Consider the following 15,477-nt stretch of genomic DNA (forward strand, 5'->3'; position numbering starts at 1 on the left):
TAGGGTAAATGCTGACTTTTGAGACACTTAGGTGTGAGGCTACCGTGGGATTGAAAAAATGCCATTTATAAATGCATTTGATTAGTGAAACCTTTGAGTTTTCATTGCAGTGCCTCATAAAGTCCACGTCTTTGGATAGGAACACTGATGTTTTTGAGGACCGTTAGCATAAATAAAGACTTTGTGATGATGGCTTCCCCATTTTCTCCTTCCTTCTGATACTGTGCACATCCCTTACATCCACGGGGGAAAACTGATCTCTTGCAGAGAATTTAGAAGCAAGTCTGGGAGGCTCCTCTTCCCCTTCTGAACACCACCAGAGACCAGTGGCCATAATGTGGGTGTTGGATGTTTCATTCAGATTTTCTACAGTTCCTCTTTTTTACTGCAACAAAGGATTTTGTTTAACTAGGACACACATTAATGATTAGATACTTTTATCCTTTTTTTTTTTTTTTCCAGAGCCCAAAGTCTTTTCTCCTATCCATAACATTCTTTGCCTGTTTCTGCTTGATAATCAATGTAGGCAGCTTTATTAGTTATGTTACCTATTTTAACATCAAAAGAATCAGACCACCTCTCTGGTGTGTGAATGACTGGAAGACCTGATTCAGGGAAGACAGAGGGCATGTTAAGAGTTTCATAGGATTCGGGTTTTCTGTCTGCCAGCGTTGCTGACTTAAATGCGGGGAGAGCTAAGGGAGACCATGGTGGGTACAAAAGCAGCAGTAAAGACTTTTTTGTGCTAGATCCCAAAAGTGTGCCTGTGAAAATATTTCCTAAGGCAGCTCTCCATCACTGCTGGTATTAAACCTTTTAAGTCAATGTGTAATCTGGTAAATCTTATTCATCCAGATAGAGGCGTTTGAATGAGAACTCACCCTGCGAGTAAATACTGGTCAGTAGAAAGATAACATTCCTTATTTGTCATTCTCTGTTATTGTAACCATATTAGAGAGGATAATGAAGTGCAAGTTACAGCAATTAGTTGGTGGCAGCACAAATGATAAGCACAGCACTATTACTTTCATATACTGTGGTGTGCAATGCAGCCTATTGATTTAACGGCAGCTTTTCTTTTTTCCCTTTCACTCTCTACTAAAAAACAACACTGAGATTTATGTGAGCAGTACTGTTTTGGAATACAGATCAGGCTGGAAAAACGCTGGTGTGAATCTTCGGATGCTCACTATTTAAAAAAGACCAGCCTAGGTTAATTCATAAAGTGCTTTACAAAATAGGATAAATGCCGTGTGTTCCACAGTAGGGCTCCTTGGCTTTCTTCCTCACACCTGACTGCCTATTAATCTGCCTTTTAACTGTGCCTGCATGTAGCCACACATGGTTGGAGCCACCAGCAATGTATCTCTCTCCAGGCCTTTCTGAACTGGGTCACCTTTTTGCTATTGGTTAGTGTTAAATTATTCCCTTTGAGATAACCAAGACACTCCATGGTGCTATCTATTGTCATGTTCTGGCACTGAGATTTTATAACAGATTATGGGCAATCTGTCATTTCAGGCTGTTCAAGGATATATGAAAAATAAGATACATGTTGCTCTCTCACACTGAGAAATTTGAACAAAGACAACAAACCCCATATTTTTCCCCATTTATTATTCTATTATTACTACCTATTAAAATATGGTAAATAAAGCATGAAGTGCACCTTGAATAAAGATCTCTAATGATGTATAACATTTGTCATTATCAAAATGTTCATATGGATTTCAGTGGAGAATAATTTCATCTCTCTTGAGTACCCTTTGATACACAGCAGCTTCCACAGACACTTGGAGGCTGAAGCCCACTGCTAAAAGTGGGCTTTGGTTGCACCAAAGAACACACTTTACACTTCAGGATTGAGGCCAAACCACTATGGGATGATAATACATTCAGATTAGTTTGTAATTAATGTCTCCTTGTACAATTTGAAACATTTGCTTCCTCTTTTCACTGGAAAATGAGAACCCAGAAGAATTGTATTCATGATTTCATGGGGATTTTAAATTCAGTCTAAATCATAGGCTTTGTATACAGTCAGGCCACTGACATTGTAGGAATACTTGTATAGACTTCAAGAAGTTTTGAATTTTACCCGGGTAAATATCTCATATCTGAGTGCACTTGTACACCTGAATATTTTGGTTCTGACTAAACAGTATACATTCAATGTGTATTAATATGGTGTACCTATATATTTTATTTCATCTGTACATTTTACATATACATATATATGCAATATACTTGTTTATAGCCCATCTATTTATATGTCTTTATATATGCATGTACGTGCCTGTGTGCATATAGATTTGTGTTTGTTGTACTCGTGGCTGTCCATCTTTAGTTATCTATGGTTATGAAAGTACATGTATGTGTAGATAGATGGATAGATAGATGTTATCTTCCTACTTACACATTACCTGAGGTATTTCTGAAATCAGAAACCATTGGTGCCATTCAGGAGCTACTTTTGCTTTTGCCTGGGTTGCTCCTCTTCTTTCTCTTCTGAAAAGACTTAATCTCTGTTAATGTCAGGGCCTCTTTTCACAAACATGAATGTGTGAGCTGCCCTCTGGCTCACCATCCAGAATTCCAGGTGCTGTCTGGGCAGCTCCTTTTCTCTAGTACAATCACAGACTTTGCAGTCTGGCACAGTACTTTGCTCTTGTCCAAGAGCCACCAGCCCCCCAACCCCCCCTCACTCTCCTTCTCCTATTGCCTATTCTTGACAATGATGGCTGTCCCCTCCTTAAAATCAGTTTTGGTCTCCTTCCCTTCTCCACTCACACATAATCTCATTTGTGTATGTGTTTGCCTACACATAATGTCATTTCAAGAAACAAATTCAACTAGTCTGTCTGTCTGGACAGCTCACATTATTTGTGTTTCAGAACACAAGTATTTGCATCCTCTTCTCCTCTCTTGCTGTGCCCTGTCTACTCCCTCTTTTGTGAACTGTGAGGGACACCACCATCATTCTGTTTGTCACCCAAGCACACAACGTGGTTTGCTTTGCATTGGTCTCCTGTATGTTCACATCCAGGCTATGCCAAAGGTTTTTAAGATTCTTTCTGCACAAAATCTCTCAGATGTATATTCCTTCCTCTCCAATGTGGAATTATGTAATTGAGTGAACTGCAGGCTCAGAGTTTATCATGGTATGGCTTTTATTGTGCTTGTCTCTGGTAAATAGACATTGTCTGCCAGTGAACATGTTTAATATTTTCACCTAATATTGTATGTTAAAAAGCGAATTGTGTTGGAAATTTAACTCTGAAAAACAAGCAGTGAGATGATAAATGCCTTGAAAAACAGCTCCAGTCACTGCAATGATTAATGTTTTCTAGTCTTGATTTTTTATCAGTTTCCAATTACCACTACAAAGACAGAACACCAATGTTGATATAATTAAAAGACATATAAGCAAACTGAGAATTGAATACATATTTCAGAGCTTAGAATAAACAATCCTAATAACCTTTTTACACCATTAAGCAAACCTATTTTTATGTTTTAAAAAGGGACTTACTGTCAGCGGCTGAACAAGGACTAGCAAGTTGTCGTTTCACATGGGGGCAGAGCTGGTGGAGAGAGTGATTTATTCTGGGACAAGTAATCCCTGCCAGCCCTGTATCTGGTTTAGATCATTTCTCTTGCTGTATGTTGGCCAGTACAGTCACTGGATGAAGCCTCAACTCTTGGTTAAAACCAGAAAGTAACCGCATAAATGCTGCACTCCCATGCCCTCTGGCAAGTTGTAGAAGTAATGATCCAAAAGAGTTTAGGAGTTTTATTGCAGCAGGGAGGCAGCAGGGGTCAAATCTGCACCAGAAGACCTATAACTAGGTCTGTAATTCCTATATGGTCAAAACTGCAGGGATTTCTGCCTGATTAAGGATTGCATGATTGAGGCCAGTGACATTAACAGGCACAACATCCACTTTGCATCTCAAAATGGTGATCTAACATGAAAGAGAAAGCCAGGCAATAGCAAAATCCCAACACTTTCTTGCTGGTAAAAAGTGCCTATATGCTTCCCATACACATGCCAAGTCTATAAATGGAATTTATTTCTCTTTTTTTTTTTTTTTTTTCCCTGCTATCAACTTTCCTATTGTATTTAATGCATGTCTTTTGCCTGTATGGGCTCTGAACTTCACCAGTATTGTTTTGAGGCTGCATGATCAATAAATGTCAGCTTCTGAAGTGCTTTGCCAGTTTAGGTATCAGAAATGAAAACATAAGCTTCAGCTCTCTCTTACTGGTCGTGACAAATCGATTCTTTTCGGTTTACCTTGCATTTCTATCACTTCATCCGTCTGAAGAGAAGTGGATTTCTCACTGTTACCTGCTGTTAGGCCAACCTGAATTCCAAAATCTTTTCAAAGGTTTGTCGTTAAATTTGTCTTGTGCTCATGGGCACAGTAAAATGGGAACCAGTGGGATTCTGAATGCGCAAGGACTGGGAAAGCAAGGTTGGGATCTGCATTAACTTGCTTCAACTGTTCATAGCACCAAGCTGAATTGCACATTTCCGTGGGTGAGTATCTTTATTAGTGTTCAGCCTTTGAGCAGGAAGTTTGCAAGACAGAATCCAACAGTTCACTTACATTTTGAAACCTTTTGTGTATTGGCAATTAAAAACAGTAAAACAAAGACTACACAATGAATGTGTATTGTAATTACAATCTGTACATGAGTATTCATGATTATGCAATTACGTGAGGAATTATATGCTTAAATGGCTATTTGGGCACTTTATGGCCAAAGAAAAATCTTAACCATTCATATGTAGATGTACATATATGTTTCCTTAAAAAGAAACAACAAAGAACTGTTGGATCCCCAGTGCAATGAAATATTTCCTTCCCCAGAAAACAAGAGGGCCAACTTGTGATGAAAGAAGGATTTTTATCCTTGCTGCAAGAAACGTTAGCAGGATTGCTTTCCCATTACTGTTTTGAGCATCATGACAAGTTCAGGAATGGATAGTTCTGAAACTATATTTGCAGTTCCCTAAAAGTTATCCACAGGTAATTCTGTTTTACAGCCAGCTTTTGCTGAGACACAGAAGTGCAGCATGCACTGCAACTTGATTTGGCTTTTTTTCCCCAAAAGTCTGTTAACAAACACATTCATTGTTCTTAAGGGCTTGTGACACATAGGAAATGTAGCACTTGCATTTTTCCAGATTTAGTTAATGAATTGAGTGTGCACTGCTGTCTACTGAAATCTGTCTCTGAGATTTCCAATTAATTTTTGCTTAATTTCTGTGTTCTGGAAGTTTTAAAACTGTCAGCAAAGATGTTTTAGCAGTCTTTACATTATGACAGTAATCTGAACCCTAGTTTCATTAAAGGGTGGAAAGGGATGCCAGTTCCATTACTTTTCCTCAGATCCCATTGGAGGAAGTATGGATGAGCAAAAGCTGCTGCTGAATGAGAAAAGAGAATGTAAAATACATATCCACAGGAAAAAAAAAAAAAGTAAGAACAGAATTAATCATCTATACAGAACATATACAACACCTAATGAAATCAGGTTTCATTGAAATTAAAATAAATGGCATGAATTAATGAATGCATTCTGTGATGAACAGTCAGGTCCTGTTGTACAAGCAAACTTTACAAGAGCCATTTTAGATAAGACATTTTGTGGGGCAGAAGCTGTCATCAACCATATGTTTGTACTGCACAGAGGGGCGATGGACAGAAGACAGATCTCTACTCTGGCACCTGGAGGTACCCCAGCTCTTCTGCTTCCCTGCTGGGTGACCTGTGGCAAGTCCCATTTCCTGTCTTTGTCTCTGTCTCCCTGTTTGCAGAATGGGGATTACTTTGATAATCTCTGAAATAATTTTCTAGTCTACTCAGGAGTAGCAATATTTAAGAACAAAGCATTATTGTAACAATAATGTGTGATTTGCATGTCACTTTATTCCCCAGTATGGGGCTTGAGCAAAATTTATGTGATATACTGGCTTGTGCTGGATCTCTGCACGGGATTGAATCTTATCCAAGATCAATATAGTCATTCCCCAGTCCTGTGGTTTTTATGACTTCCACAACATGAAGAAATCAGGTCCTTCCACAACAAAAGCACTATGCCTCTGCCATAATTGTTAAGCTTGGGATTTGGATAAATACTAAATTCTAGTTTTCCAGTGTTTTTCACTCCTTCTGTAACTGTTAATGAAATTACAGTCTTGCTTATAACAATATGACATCCTGGCCATGTAAAAGGTATGTGTGAGTTGTCAGCAAACACAAGTTTGAGTGAAAAATGTGCAGGCCTTCACCCCTTGTTATCCTGCTGACTTCAATAAGGCTATACACTGTTTTCAAAAATGAGCAGGAAGTGGTATTTTTCAAGTTATTATTTTGATTTTCCATAAAATATATCAACAGCATGCATTTACAAAAATTGTCCTAATGTTCTTTCTATGGGAAATTTAATTTGGGGGGAAAAAAGCACTTTTGGCAGAAAAATATTGACTTATTTTTAAAAGAAATAAATTGAGTTTTGCAGTCAGAAATAGTAATTTTTTTCAGTAAGAAGTGACATTTTCAATGGAAAAGAAAATAGGAAAATAATTTTTGTAGTGCAGGTTTGTTGAAATTTCCAGCTGCCTGGGACTGCAGGTTAAGGACAGCCTGCAAAACCAGCCCAGGTGCCTGCCTGCTCTGGAGCCCTTGCGTGAACCTGCTTCTGTGTGAAACAGCTTCTTCACGCCTGACCTGGCGCCAGTTGGGGCCAACGCAAAGCTGTTACTGACAGGCCCTAAGTGTGCCCAGTGTATGTGTGTGATGAAGCTGTTGGAAGAGTTTGGTTACAGATGCTCCCTTTCCCTTCTTTTACCCTCCCGTGTCCCCTTCTTCCCTTTCTTTGTTTCGTCTCCTCCCTTTTTCTCCCCATTCCATGTCAGGAAGGGCCACCTCTGAAGGGCCGGGGGAGCACAGCACCGCACCGGCAGAGACTAGTGGGAACAGCAACTACAACAGTGAGTGGTTTCCAGCAAATCCGATGGCTAATGTAGGATGCCTTGGGTGGTGGGATCTGAGAGTGCCAGTTCCAGCCTTTCCCTATGCATGGTTTCTCTCTTGAATGGCATATAATCCTTTGGACCCCAGACCTGAGGGGTGCTGAGCCAGAAACTCAAGGGAATTGAGTTGTTTCAGATAGTGCTTCGGGTTTCCCAGGATTTTGTTGTTTGTTAAATGGGTTAACTTTTTAAACCCATCCCAAACCTGTGTTTTAGGCAACTGGATGGATGCAATTTATAGTGCTATGTCTTTTTTCCTGCTCTACTGTGTGCTGCAGTCTTGTCTGATGCTCAGGCTGTGCTATTCGACACCTCCAAAACACCACACTGGAGACGCAAGATGCTTTTCTCTAACGTGGCGTTCCTGAGGTAAAAGAGATGTGCTGACCTCTTCTGATCACTAAAGACCTTGTAGAACTTTATGTTAAACCAGCATTTGGTCAGTATGTCCTGGCCAAATTTCAACTTGGGTGATCACTCAGGGCCCAGAACTAGAAGTTAATAATTTATTTTCTTCACACTACTTATTTAGGCAGAAACCAAAGTAACACCGTTTACATTTCCTTGGGCATATCTCTCAGCTTCAGTTATAACAGGCAGTTACATTTCCTAAGGTCTGGTCTGCTGTCTTGATCTACAAGTTAGATAGCTGTGACTCATTGTTAAAGAATCTCTGTGTTGTTTATGTTTTAGATTAAATAATACTCTGGCATTGTATTTTGCCCCTTGTAATAAATAACACACACTGTATAAATGAAAAATGTTATAGTACATTATTTTTAGCAGCCATTGTCTCCTCAGCTGCTTTGTGCTGAGGTGGATTAGAAGTTACTTTGAATCACCCTGTGGCCGCTGAGCTGGTGACCCTGCTGTGACTGCTTTACATACCTTCCTGCTCCATTTTGATGACTGTCAGGAAGGAGCAGCGCACCTCAGTACTGATGGGTTGGTGATGTGTGTCATTAACACTCTGAGGACCAAATCGGCTGGCATCAGCTGCCTGTGGTAGGACTGCACCCACTTATACCCAAAACAAATTTGTTCTCACTTCCTTATGCAAAACATCTATGAGAGCACTAGAATTTCTTCTTAGTGCAGTCTGTGAAGATAATACTCCAAATGTATCGGTATTTTCTCCTTTAATATATTTTGTCATATGTGTGGTTATATTTACAAAGCACGTGTAGTTAAATGTCATTGAAAAATATAATTAAAAATCAATTAAGAGACCATTTTAAAAATAAGAGGTTGTAAAAATGGAATTTACAATAATAACCAGACTAAGCATTTGACATTTACATGTCTGTACCAAACAGTGATTCCCTTGTTAACCGTGCTTGAGTGACAAGGTTCTCTCTTATCTCCCGGATATAAATTCCAATATTCTTGTTATTGCTGGGACAAATAAGTACCTGCATAAAGACTTCTTGCACTGCCAGCTAACACCAACTGATTAAATCCAGACAATTGGGTTTTTGTTCTTATCTGGTCCCAGTGCCAAAAATAGCCCACCATATGAAGGGCCAGATTTTGCACTCAGTTTGTGCCCAGTTACTGGTCTACTGATACAAGTCTAAGCACAGAGAAACATTTTAAAATGTTGTCATTTCCTGTATGAATCCTGAACATATTTAGAAGCAAGCATGGAAGAGGTATTGGCCTATAACATGATATGATGGTGAGTGCAATTGCTATGACTAGACCTCTCCAAGTCCTGAGGACTTAGATGCAGGAGCTATGCTCGGACCCTATGACGTACAAAAGTCCCCATGACACATTTTGGCTTTCACGGAAATGTAGCCAGAGAGATAAGTGGCAATGTCTCCATGAAATCCGTTACGATGTGTGTATGCCTGTATGGTCTGGATCTATAGCCATGCTTACATGAATAGGCTTTTAAATGGCAGGAGTTCAAGAACTGTCTTGCTGTGGGATCAAGCATCCCAGATTTATATCCAAACCTTAAGTCTTTTTACTTAATATCCATAATCTGCTTCCTCTTTCTTTTCCATCTTTATCATGAACAGGTGGCAAGTGTTTCTGGGGATCTTTCTGAGGTTCTTGTAAAAGAAGTGGAGATTAAATGTATAAAAAGCATTTTGAAAATCATAAACCCATAGAAAATGTAGGATCATTAATAATATCCATCTGCGGTGATTCCATGGTTGAAGGGAATGGGATGGCATTACTCCTTGAAAGTTCAAAGCCTGTGCCTACATCCATGCCAGTTCTCTTCCTGGGCAACAGTGAGGTGAGGTGGTTTGCACTTCCCAGGCAGGTTAACTCACTTCTGGTTTTGGAAGCAGCCCAGGAGGAGAGGGCGGTTCTGCTGGCAGGCGGTGTGCCGCTTCCTGGAGATGATGGAAGGTTGGTGGTGCTTCCTACAATGGACTGTTTCTCTCAGGTTATGCATTAAAGTGAACGTGTGAAACTTCACACATCCTCCTGTTTGATTCCTTGCTGATTGGGTTTTTCCCTTGTGTCTGACTTTGATTTCCACAATTTAGCAATCTCTCATTCCTCAGTACATACGCAGACCAAAAAGAATCAAAACCTCTTGAATATCTGACATTCCAGCCCTTTAGATATTGGGACATATGAAGAGTCTGTTTCCCCTATTTATGAGCAACCAGAGGCTTTGCATGTCCTACTCTGTGGTCTTATCAGTATAAGATCCAGAAATCAGCCCCTTTTTTTACCATTGCTCACTTCTCTGTCTCTTAAGATCATCATTAAAATCTTACTACAATACTCAATCTGCATTTTTCCTATTTTTTCGATCTATGGATATGCTTGAAATAGCATACTTACACGTTTTGTGAATATGGGTTACTTCAAGTATTTTGTTCCTTTTTAAAGATTTAGCCCCCCCCCTTTTTTTTTTCCCTTTGTCCCATGCTCAGTCAATTTACATAGGTCATTGCCAGTGACATTCCTGGGACACTACAAGCAGGAAGCATGCTGTTGTAGTCCTCACTATGCATCTCTCTCTGAACCACACGATATGTGCTCAGACTTGGATGGAAGATGTTTTTTTTGTGTTTGCATATGAACATCTGCTTCAAAATCCCAAGCCAAAAAAGACAAGAAGCAAATTAAACTATTTGTTCTTCTTTCTCTCTCTTTAATATCAAAGTCATTTCTTACGTGCTATTTAAGCTTCCACTTTTGATCAGGAGATATTAAAAATGGATCTAAACAACTGACATCTTAATCATATTCCTTTGTGAAAACAGGATAAGAGTGAGATTGAGCTGGAGGAAAAAGCCATAGCTACTTTGCTGCTAATGCACACATCAGTAGCCTACACTATTAATTCTCTGCCCTGCCCTCAGAGCAGAAAGGTCTCCCTGTCCCTCCCGACAAGCCCTGCTGCAGAGCAAGAGGCCTGTGTAACGTTGTGCAGCTTGAAATCAATCTCTGCCTGCGTTGAAGCAGGATGTGAACAATTCCCTGTTGCTCTTTGATTTGTGCTTGAAACCTGGAAAAGGGAGAGTTTGGAGGATGACTCAGATATTCCTTGTTCCCCCTGGGCTTTCTTGATATGCCAGCCCAGCAACTAAGTCACTATGCTGGATGCCTCTATTGCAAGTTCTCAGTCTTTTTCCTCCAGAGTCTCCTCTAATTTTAGAAAATGTCTTTAATAAAAAACAAAAACTTGCACGTTCCATAATCCTGAGCAGATTTTGGACAAGACGTTGTTAACTCCAGGAGGAAAACCAATAAATTGTGGTACTAATTGGATTAAATCAATGAAAAATTAAAAGACAGAAATTAAAAGGAGGTTTAGTTTTTCACAAGAAATTGATCATTCTACAGAAACCTGATTCCATTCTTTGATGAGATCACAGATTTAGTTGCTAGTTTAATTGAGTAGCTGTGCAAATATAACAAATTTCTGTAACATCTTTGATTCCATTCTGAAGGAAATTCTGATTTAAAAATTAACACTATACAATTATCAGTAACATGCATTTAAAAATTGAATACAAGCTAAATGACAGATCTCAAAAAGCAGCTGTCAATGTGGAAAAATCATCAAATGTATTTTTGGTGGGCTTCTGGTATTAGACTCACTCCTATCAATATTTATATTAATGATCTAGAAGTAAATATAAAATCACTGCAGATAAAATTGGTGAATGACAGAAAAACTGGCAGTGGCGAGTATTGATGAGGACACAACATTCCTACAGAGTGATCTAAACCATCTGACAAATAATTTTAACATTTCTAGAGGAAGGATGAAATTTCTCTCCGTATTATCTGCAAGGAGTTATATTTCTTTTTGAGGGAACCTAAGATCTGAGAACTGAAAGGTCTGGGTACAAGGCAGGAGATGACAGGGTTTGCCAAACAAAGGGAGCCAAGGAAACAGTAGGTATGTTGTTGGGCCAGGTGATTTTCTGACCCTGAAGTTAACTGGCACAGCCTCGGTCGTGTCCATACAGCTCAAATCTATCATTCTCTCAAATAAACCGGCTGCATCCAGCCTGCCCACTGGGATCCGTCCCTGGGCTCTGCTATCCCCTGCATGGCACCTAGGCATGGTTTGAAGAAACAGTGTTTCATGGTGGCCTAACAGCGTGTGTCAGTCGAGTATTCTGGGCTGTCACATGCTAATATTGGTCCCATCCCCTGGTTGGTTTACCAATATAGTTATAACTAATGAGGCAGAGTAGTCAGTGTGAGGGATGATGAGAGCAGCATTCAGCACACCTGCTGCCTCCCTGCTGCCAAGTTTCTCATCTGCTGCAGCAGAGAATTTCTAAGGAAAGAAGTGATGAAGAACAAATGTGATACCTTTTGTGCTGATGAGGTATCTCTCAGAGGCGAGAGGGCAGCATGAGAGGAGACACAAATGCTTTAAGACCCCAAAAGTGCAGAAGGGAGTCCAGCATGATTTCCAGAAAAAAAATCAGCACCTCATTTCCATGCATCTGAATTCAGTTCAGTATTTTGGTTTTAACAGAGACCCACCTTAGGTCAGTGAAAAGATTTTCATTTATTTAGTGAGGTTTACACAGGGCTTTGCAGCCCTGTGCATCTGCATGCCACAAACCATTGTCTCTCCTTGCAGCTTAAGGACACTAAGGAATGGAGGCTATCATCCTTAAGGGAGACAAAGAACTATGAGGACTCTTCTATACTTCTCCATGTGCTAGCTCAGGCTTCGTGGATAAGTTAAGTGCTGCTCCTCCTCCTGCTCTCAGGTTGGCCATCTATCACCAGTACTAAAAACTCCTGGACCATAAATATTACAATGGTTTGGGGAAGATCTCACCATGCCTTAAAGGGGTGTGAGGTTTAGTGGGCAGCTGTATAAATGGCTTTGGTTTATGGACTTTACACGCTATAAAAAGCCAACTCGCTACCCACCATCTTAATTAGAGTGCACTGTACTATTAAAGGGGTGGTGGGAGCTTTGTCAATGCCAGAGAGAAATCACCTGGTGTAAATCTTATCGAGGACACAGTTTTTTGGGGAAAAAATTCTATTTAGATATGTTATTCCAAAAATACCTGTTTGCAGTGAAGTGGCAAAAAGAGACGTTTCAAGTCTCACAGTTCATGCCTTTTCAGAAGAGTGCAGATCGCAGAGTCTTTGAGCTCCCACAGGAGTTAAATAATGATTTTTATAATCAATTGTAAAGCCATTCCCTTGGTTATGTAATAATAGGAATGAGCCTCTCATCTCTTACAGCACAAACTTCCTAAGTGAGGAATGGAGGAAGTTCACATATCTTCTCACGACTCATACACCGATTTTTGATTCCAGAGTCCCATCACTGTAGCTTGCAAGCCAGAGGATCATGACAGCATTCCAGGTCCCCTCTTTCTTAGGGCTTCATGGTCACCTATTGAATTCACTGTGAATTTTCCACTCTCTGTTTCAGGTTTGGCTTTATGTGCCAAGAAAATCGGTATTTCTTTGTCTCTCCTTCTACTGAGGAAGCCTAAACCAAAATGCCGCTCTATACTGAGGACTTAAATAGCTAAGCAAAGTAAAAAACCTTTATCAGTGAGCTGTCTGACATCCACCTCCTCTTCATATGTACTCTGCAGGTCATATCATAACCTCTACGAACCCAGAAACCAACCCACCAAAAGATTAATCCTTGCATCCCTTACACCCCACCGCTGCCTTTTTGCTTTGGATTGTAGCGGTTCCAGTCAGAGCCTCTTCTCATTGTCAGGCATTAAGTTGCCATCTAGAAAAACAGTAGTTACAGGGGAAATCATCATCTTTTAAGTCACAAAACTCATCCAAATCTTTCCAGGCTTATTAAGCTCACTCCACTTCCAGTTTTCATGAGCTGCTGTATGACACCTCACTAACACTGGACAAACATCCCAAGAACATGGGGAGAAGAACCTCCTTCAGACCAGGAGAGCCCCCTGAAGCTAGGTAGGCAGGAGGACCTGCTTAGCTTGTGAGCTACAGCAAGGCTGCAGAGGCTGCAGTTCCACCTTGGCGTGTAATATTGTAAGATTTATTTTGAGATCTTATCAGCAATTCACTGTGGGCTGCTCTCTGCTGAGAGAAATTCATCCATCAATCTACTTCTCTGGCCACATTCCAGCCTGCACTGAGGTGACAGTTCAGTTGTACTGATGATCAGCCTCACATACGCATTCTCCCTTTGGTCTGATTCTTCTTCTCTTATGATGATTTAATTGATTGAGCACACTGGCTTCTAGTCAAGAAGCTCTTCTCATCTTAACTCTCACTTAAAAAAAATCACTGCTCAACTTCTCTATAATTAGAGTTAGTTGTTAAACCCTGTATCCAGGTGATTCCTGGTATATGAGGGACATGTCTTGAACTGATCAAATCAGGGGTTTAAGAAAAATGTCCTTGATCCATGTTTCACAATTTGTTAATGGCTTTTACTTTGGGTATTTTTCCTCTTTTTTGGTGGCTAAATAAAGATAGATTGGGAAGATCCATGTAGAAATAGGACAGTTCAGGTATTTTTTCATTCGTGTCCCTGTTATTGTTTGGGGAAGCTCAATTTTTTTCATTAATATTGCATTTACAATGGAAAGAGATTCAAAAGCCAAACAGTTCAGTTATATTCTGAAGCCTGCGATGCAATACAAAAATGTGCAGTGCAAGGAATTCCTGTCATGGTTTAAGACCAACTACTCCTATTCCCTAGCCAACAGCACTGTTCTCTCCTTTACTCCATGGTGCAGTTGTTTCATAATACAAACCGAAACCAAATGACACGATTTGATGGTTTCATTCAGGTTCTCATACTTGATGCAGGTTCACTGAGAGGCTCAGGAAACAAAAGAAATCTTTGGGACTGACATCCCTGGTAGTCTGGCCCATCCCATGCACTGTGTTGATGCTACTTCCATGAAGGTGTATATTAAGCATATGTGTTGAAAAGCTCTCACTGCATAGATTGAACTGTAGCTGGTAAAATGGGGGAGAATAGGCCAAGCTTCCTTCTCTGCTTTTGCATTTGCGCGGTCCAATAGTAACATGTGGTAATCTGCATCCAAAATTGCAGAGACTTATGGACTACCCCCTTCCAAACCTGACTGTCCCCCTTCATTATCTCCTGTTTTCCTTAGAGGGAGTGAGAACTTGGAATCGACTGCAATAAAAATGAGATCATGCTTTATATGCAGAGTAGGCCACTCGTTTTCCTAATACAATGAGATCTGGTTGCTAGAAATTATGATACACATGAATTGAATTTTTTTTTTCATTTTTCTTTATAGGAGACACCAAAGTAAAATTTGATTTTGCTGGATTTATGGCTTGATCAATCACCCTATTAAGACTAATGATACAACTCTCTGACCTTGTAGGGCACCAGCTATGAAATTTGATAAGATGGTCCAAATATTTTTACAATACAACTCTTAGCTAGTGTATGACAGTCTATTGACTGAAATACCGTCAATGCACAAATGAGATTATAGCCACAGAAGGTCTTGATTGCTTTGGTCTTTTATTCAATACACTTCTCTGTTACAAGCAACTTCTTGGCATTTTTTTCAAGATAACCTAGACATTTCCTTTCTGACAAATGATGCATTAGTTGATCGTATAGACAGACTCTTTTCTGCATTTTTTTCTATCTTTAGAAGACTTTTCTATAATAGGACTATTGCATTTGGTGTCTCTGCACTGTTCGAACCTTGTACTCAGTAATAGCCTCTTGGAGCCCTATTGGCTGTTCAGTTTTCCGGAAAGTCTGATACAGCTGTGATGGAGAGAACTGGTGCGTTTTCACATTCTGGTGGGGCATTGTTCCATAGCTGGAGCAGAAGAGAAGGAAGGCTTTAGTGCTCAACTTTCATTTCGTTTAAATGAGCAGAATTGCTTTACTTTCCCCATAGGTATAACAATTATTAAGAATTTATATTGCTATTCATTCTGTATAATAATGAACAGAAACTCGTTTTGCACTC

At 39.9% G+C, this 15,477-nt stretch overlaps 1 protein-coding gene across 11 annotated transcripts in view; it reads left to right on the forward strand.

Moving 5' to 3' along the window:
* MEGF11 (multiple EGF like domains 11) overlaps nt 1-15,477 on the forward strand; it is a 283,406-nt gene that overhangs the window by 143,325 nt on the left and 124,604 nt on the right. For 9 of the 11 annotated variants that reach the window (XM_032994322.2, XM_032994321.2, XM_032994325.2 and 6 more), the window contains one exon: nt 6,929-7,003. The exons of the other annotated variants lie outside the window; for them this stretch is intronic. In XM_032994322.2, the coding sequence (XP_032850213.1) occupies nt 6,929-7,003 (75 nt within the window). The remainder of the gene's footprint in view (nt 1-6,928; nt 7,004-15,477) is intronic. 11 annotated transcript variants of the gene reach the window in all.

The sequence above is a fragment of the Tyto alba genome, unplaced genomic scaffold (assembly GCF_018691265.1).
Source record: "Tyto alba isolate M040663 unplaced genomic scaffold, T.alba_DEE_v4.0 Super-Scaffold_41, whole genome shotgun sequence".
Lineage (NCBI taxonomy): Eukaryota > Metazoa > Chordata > Aves > Strigiformes > Tytonidae > Tyto > Tyto alba.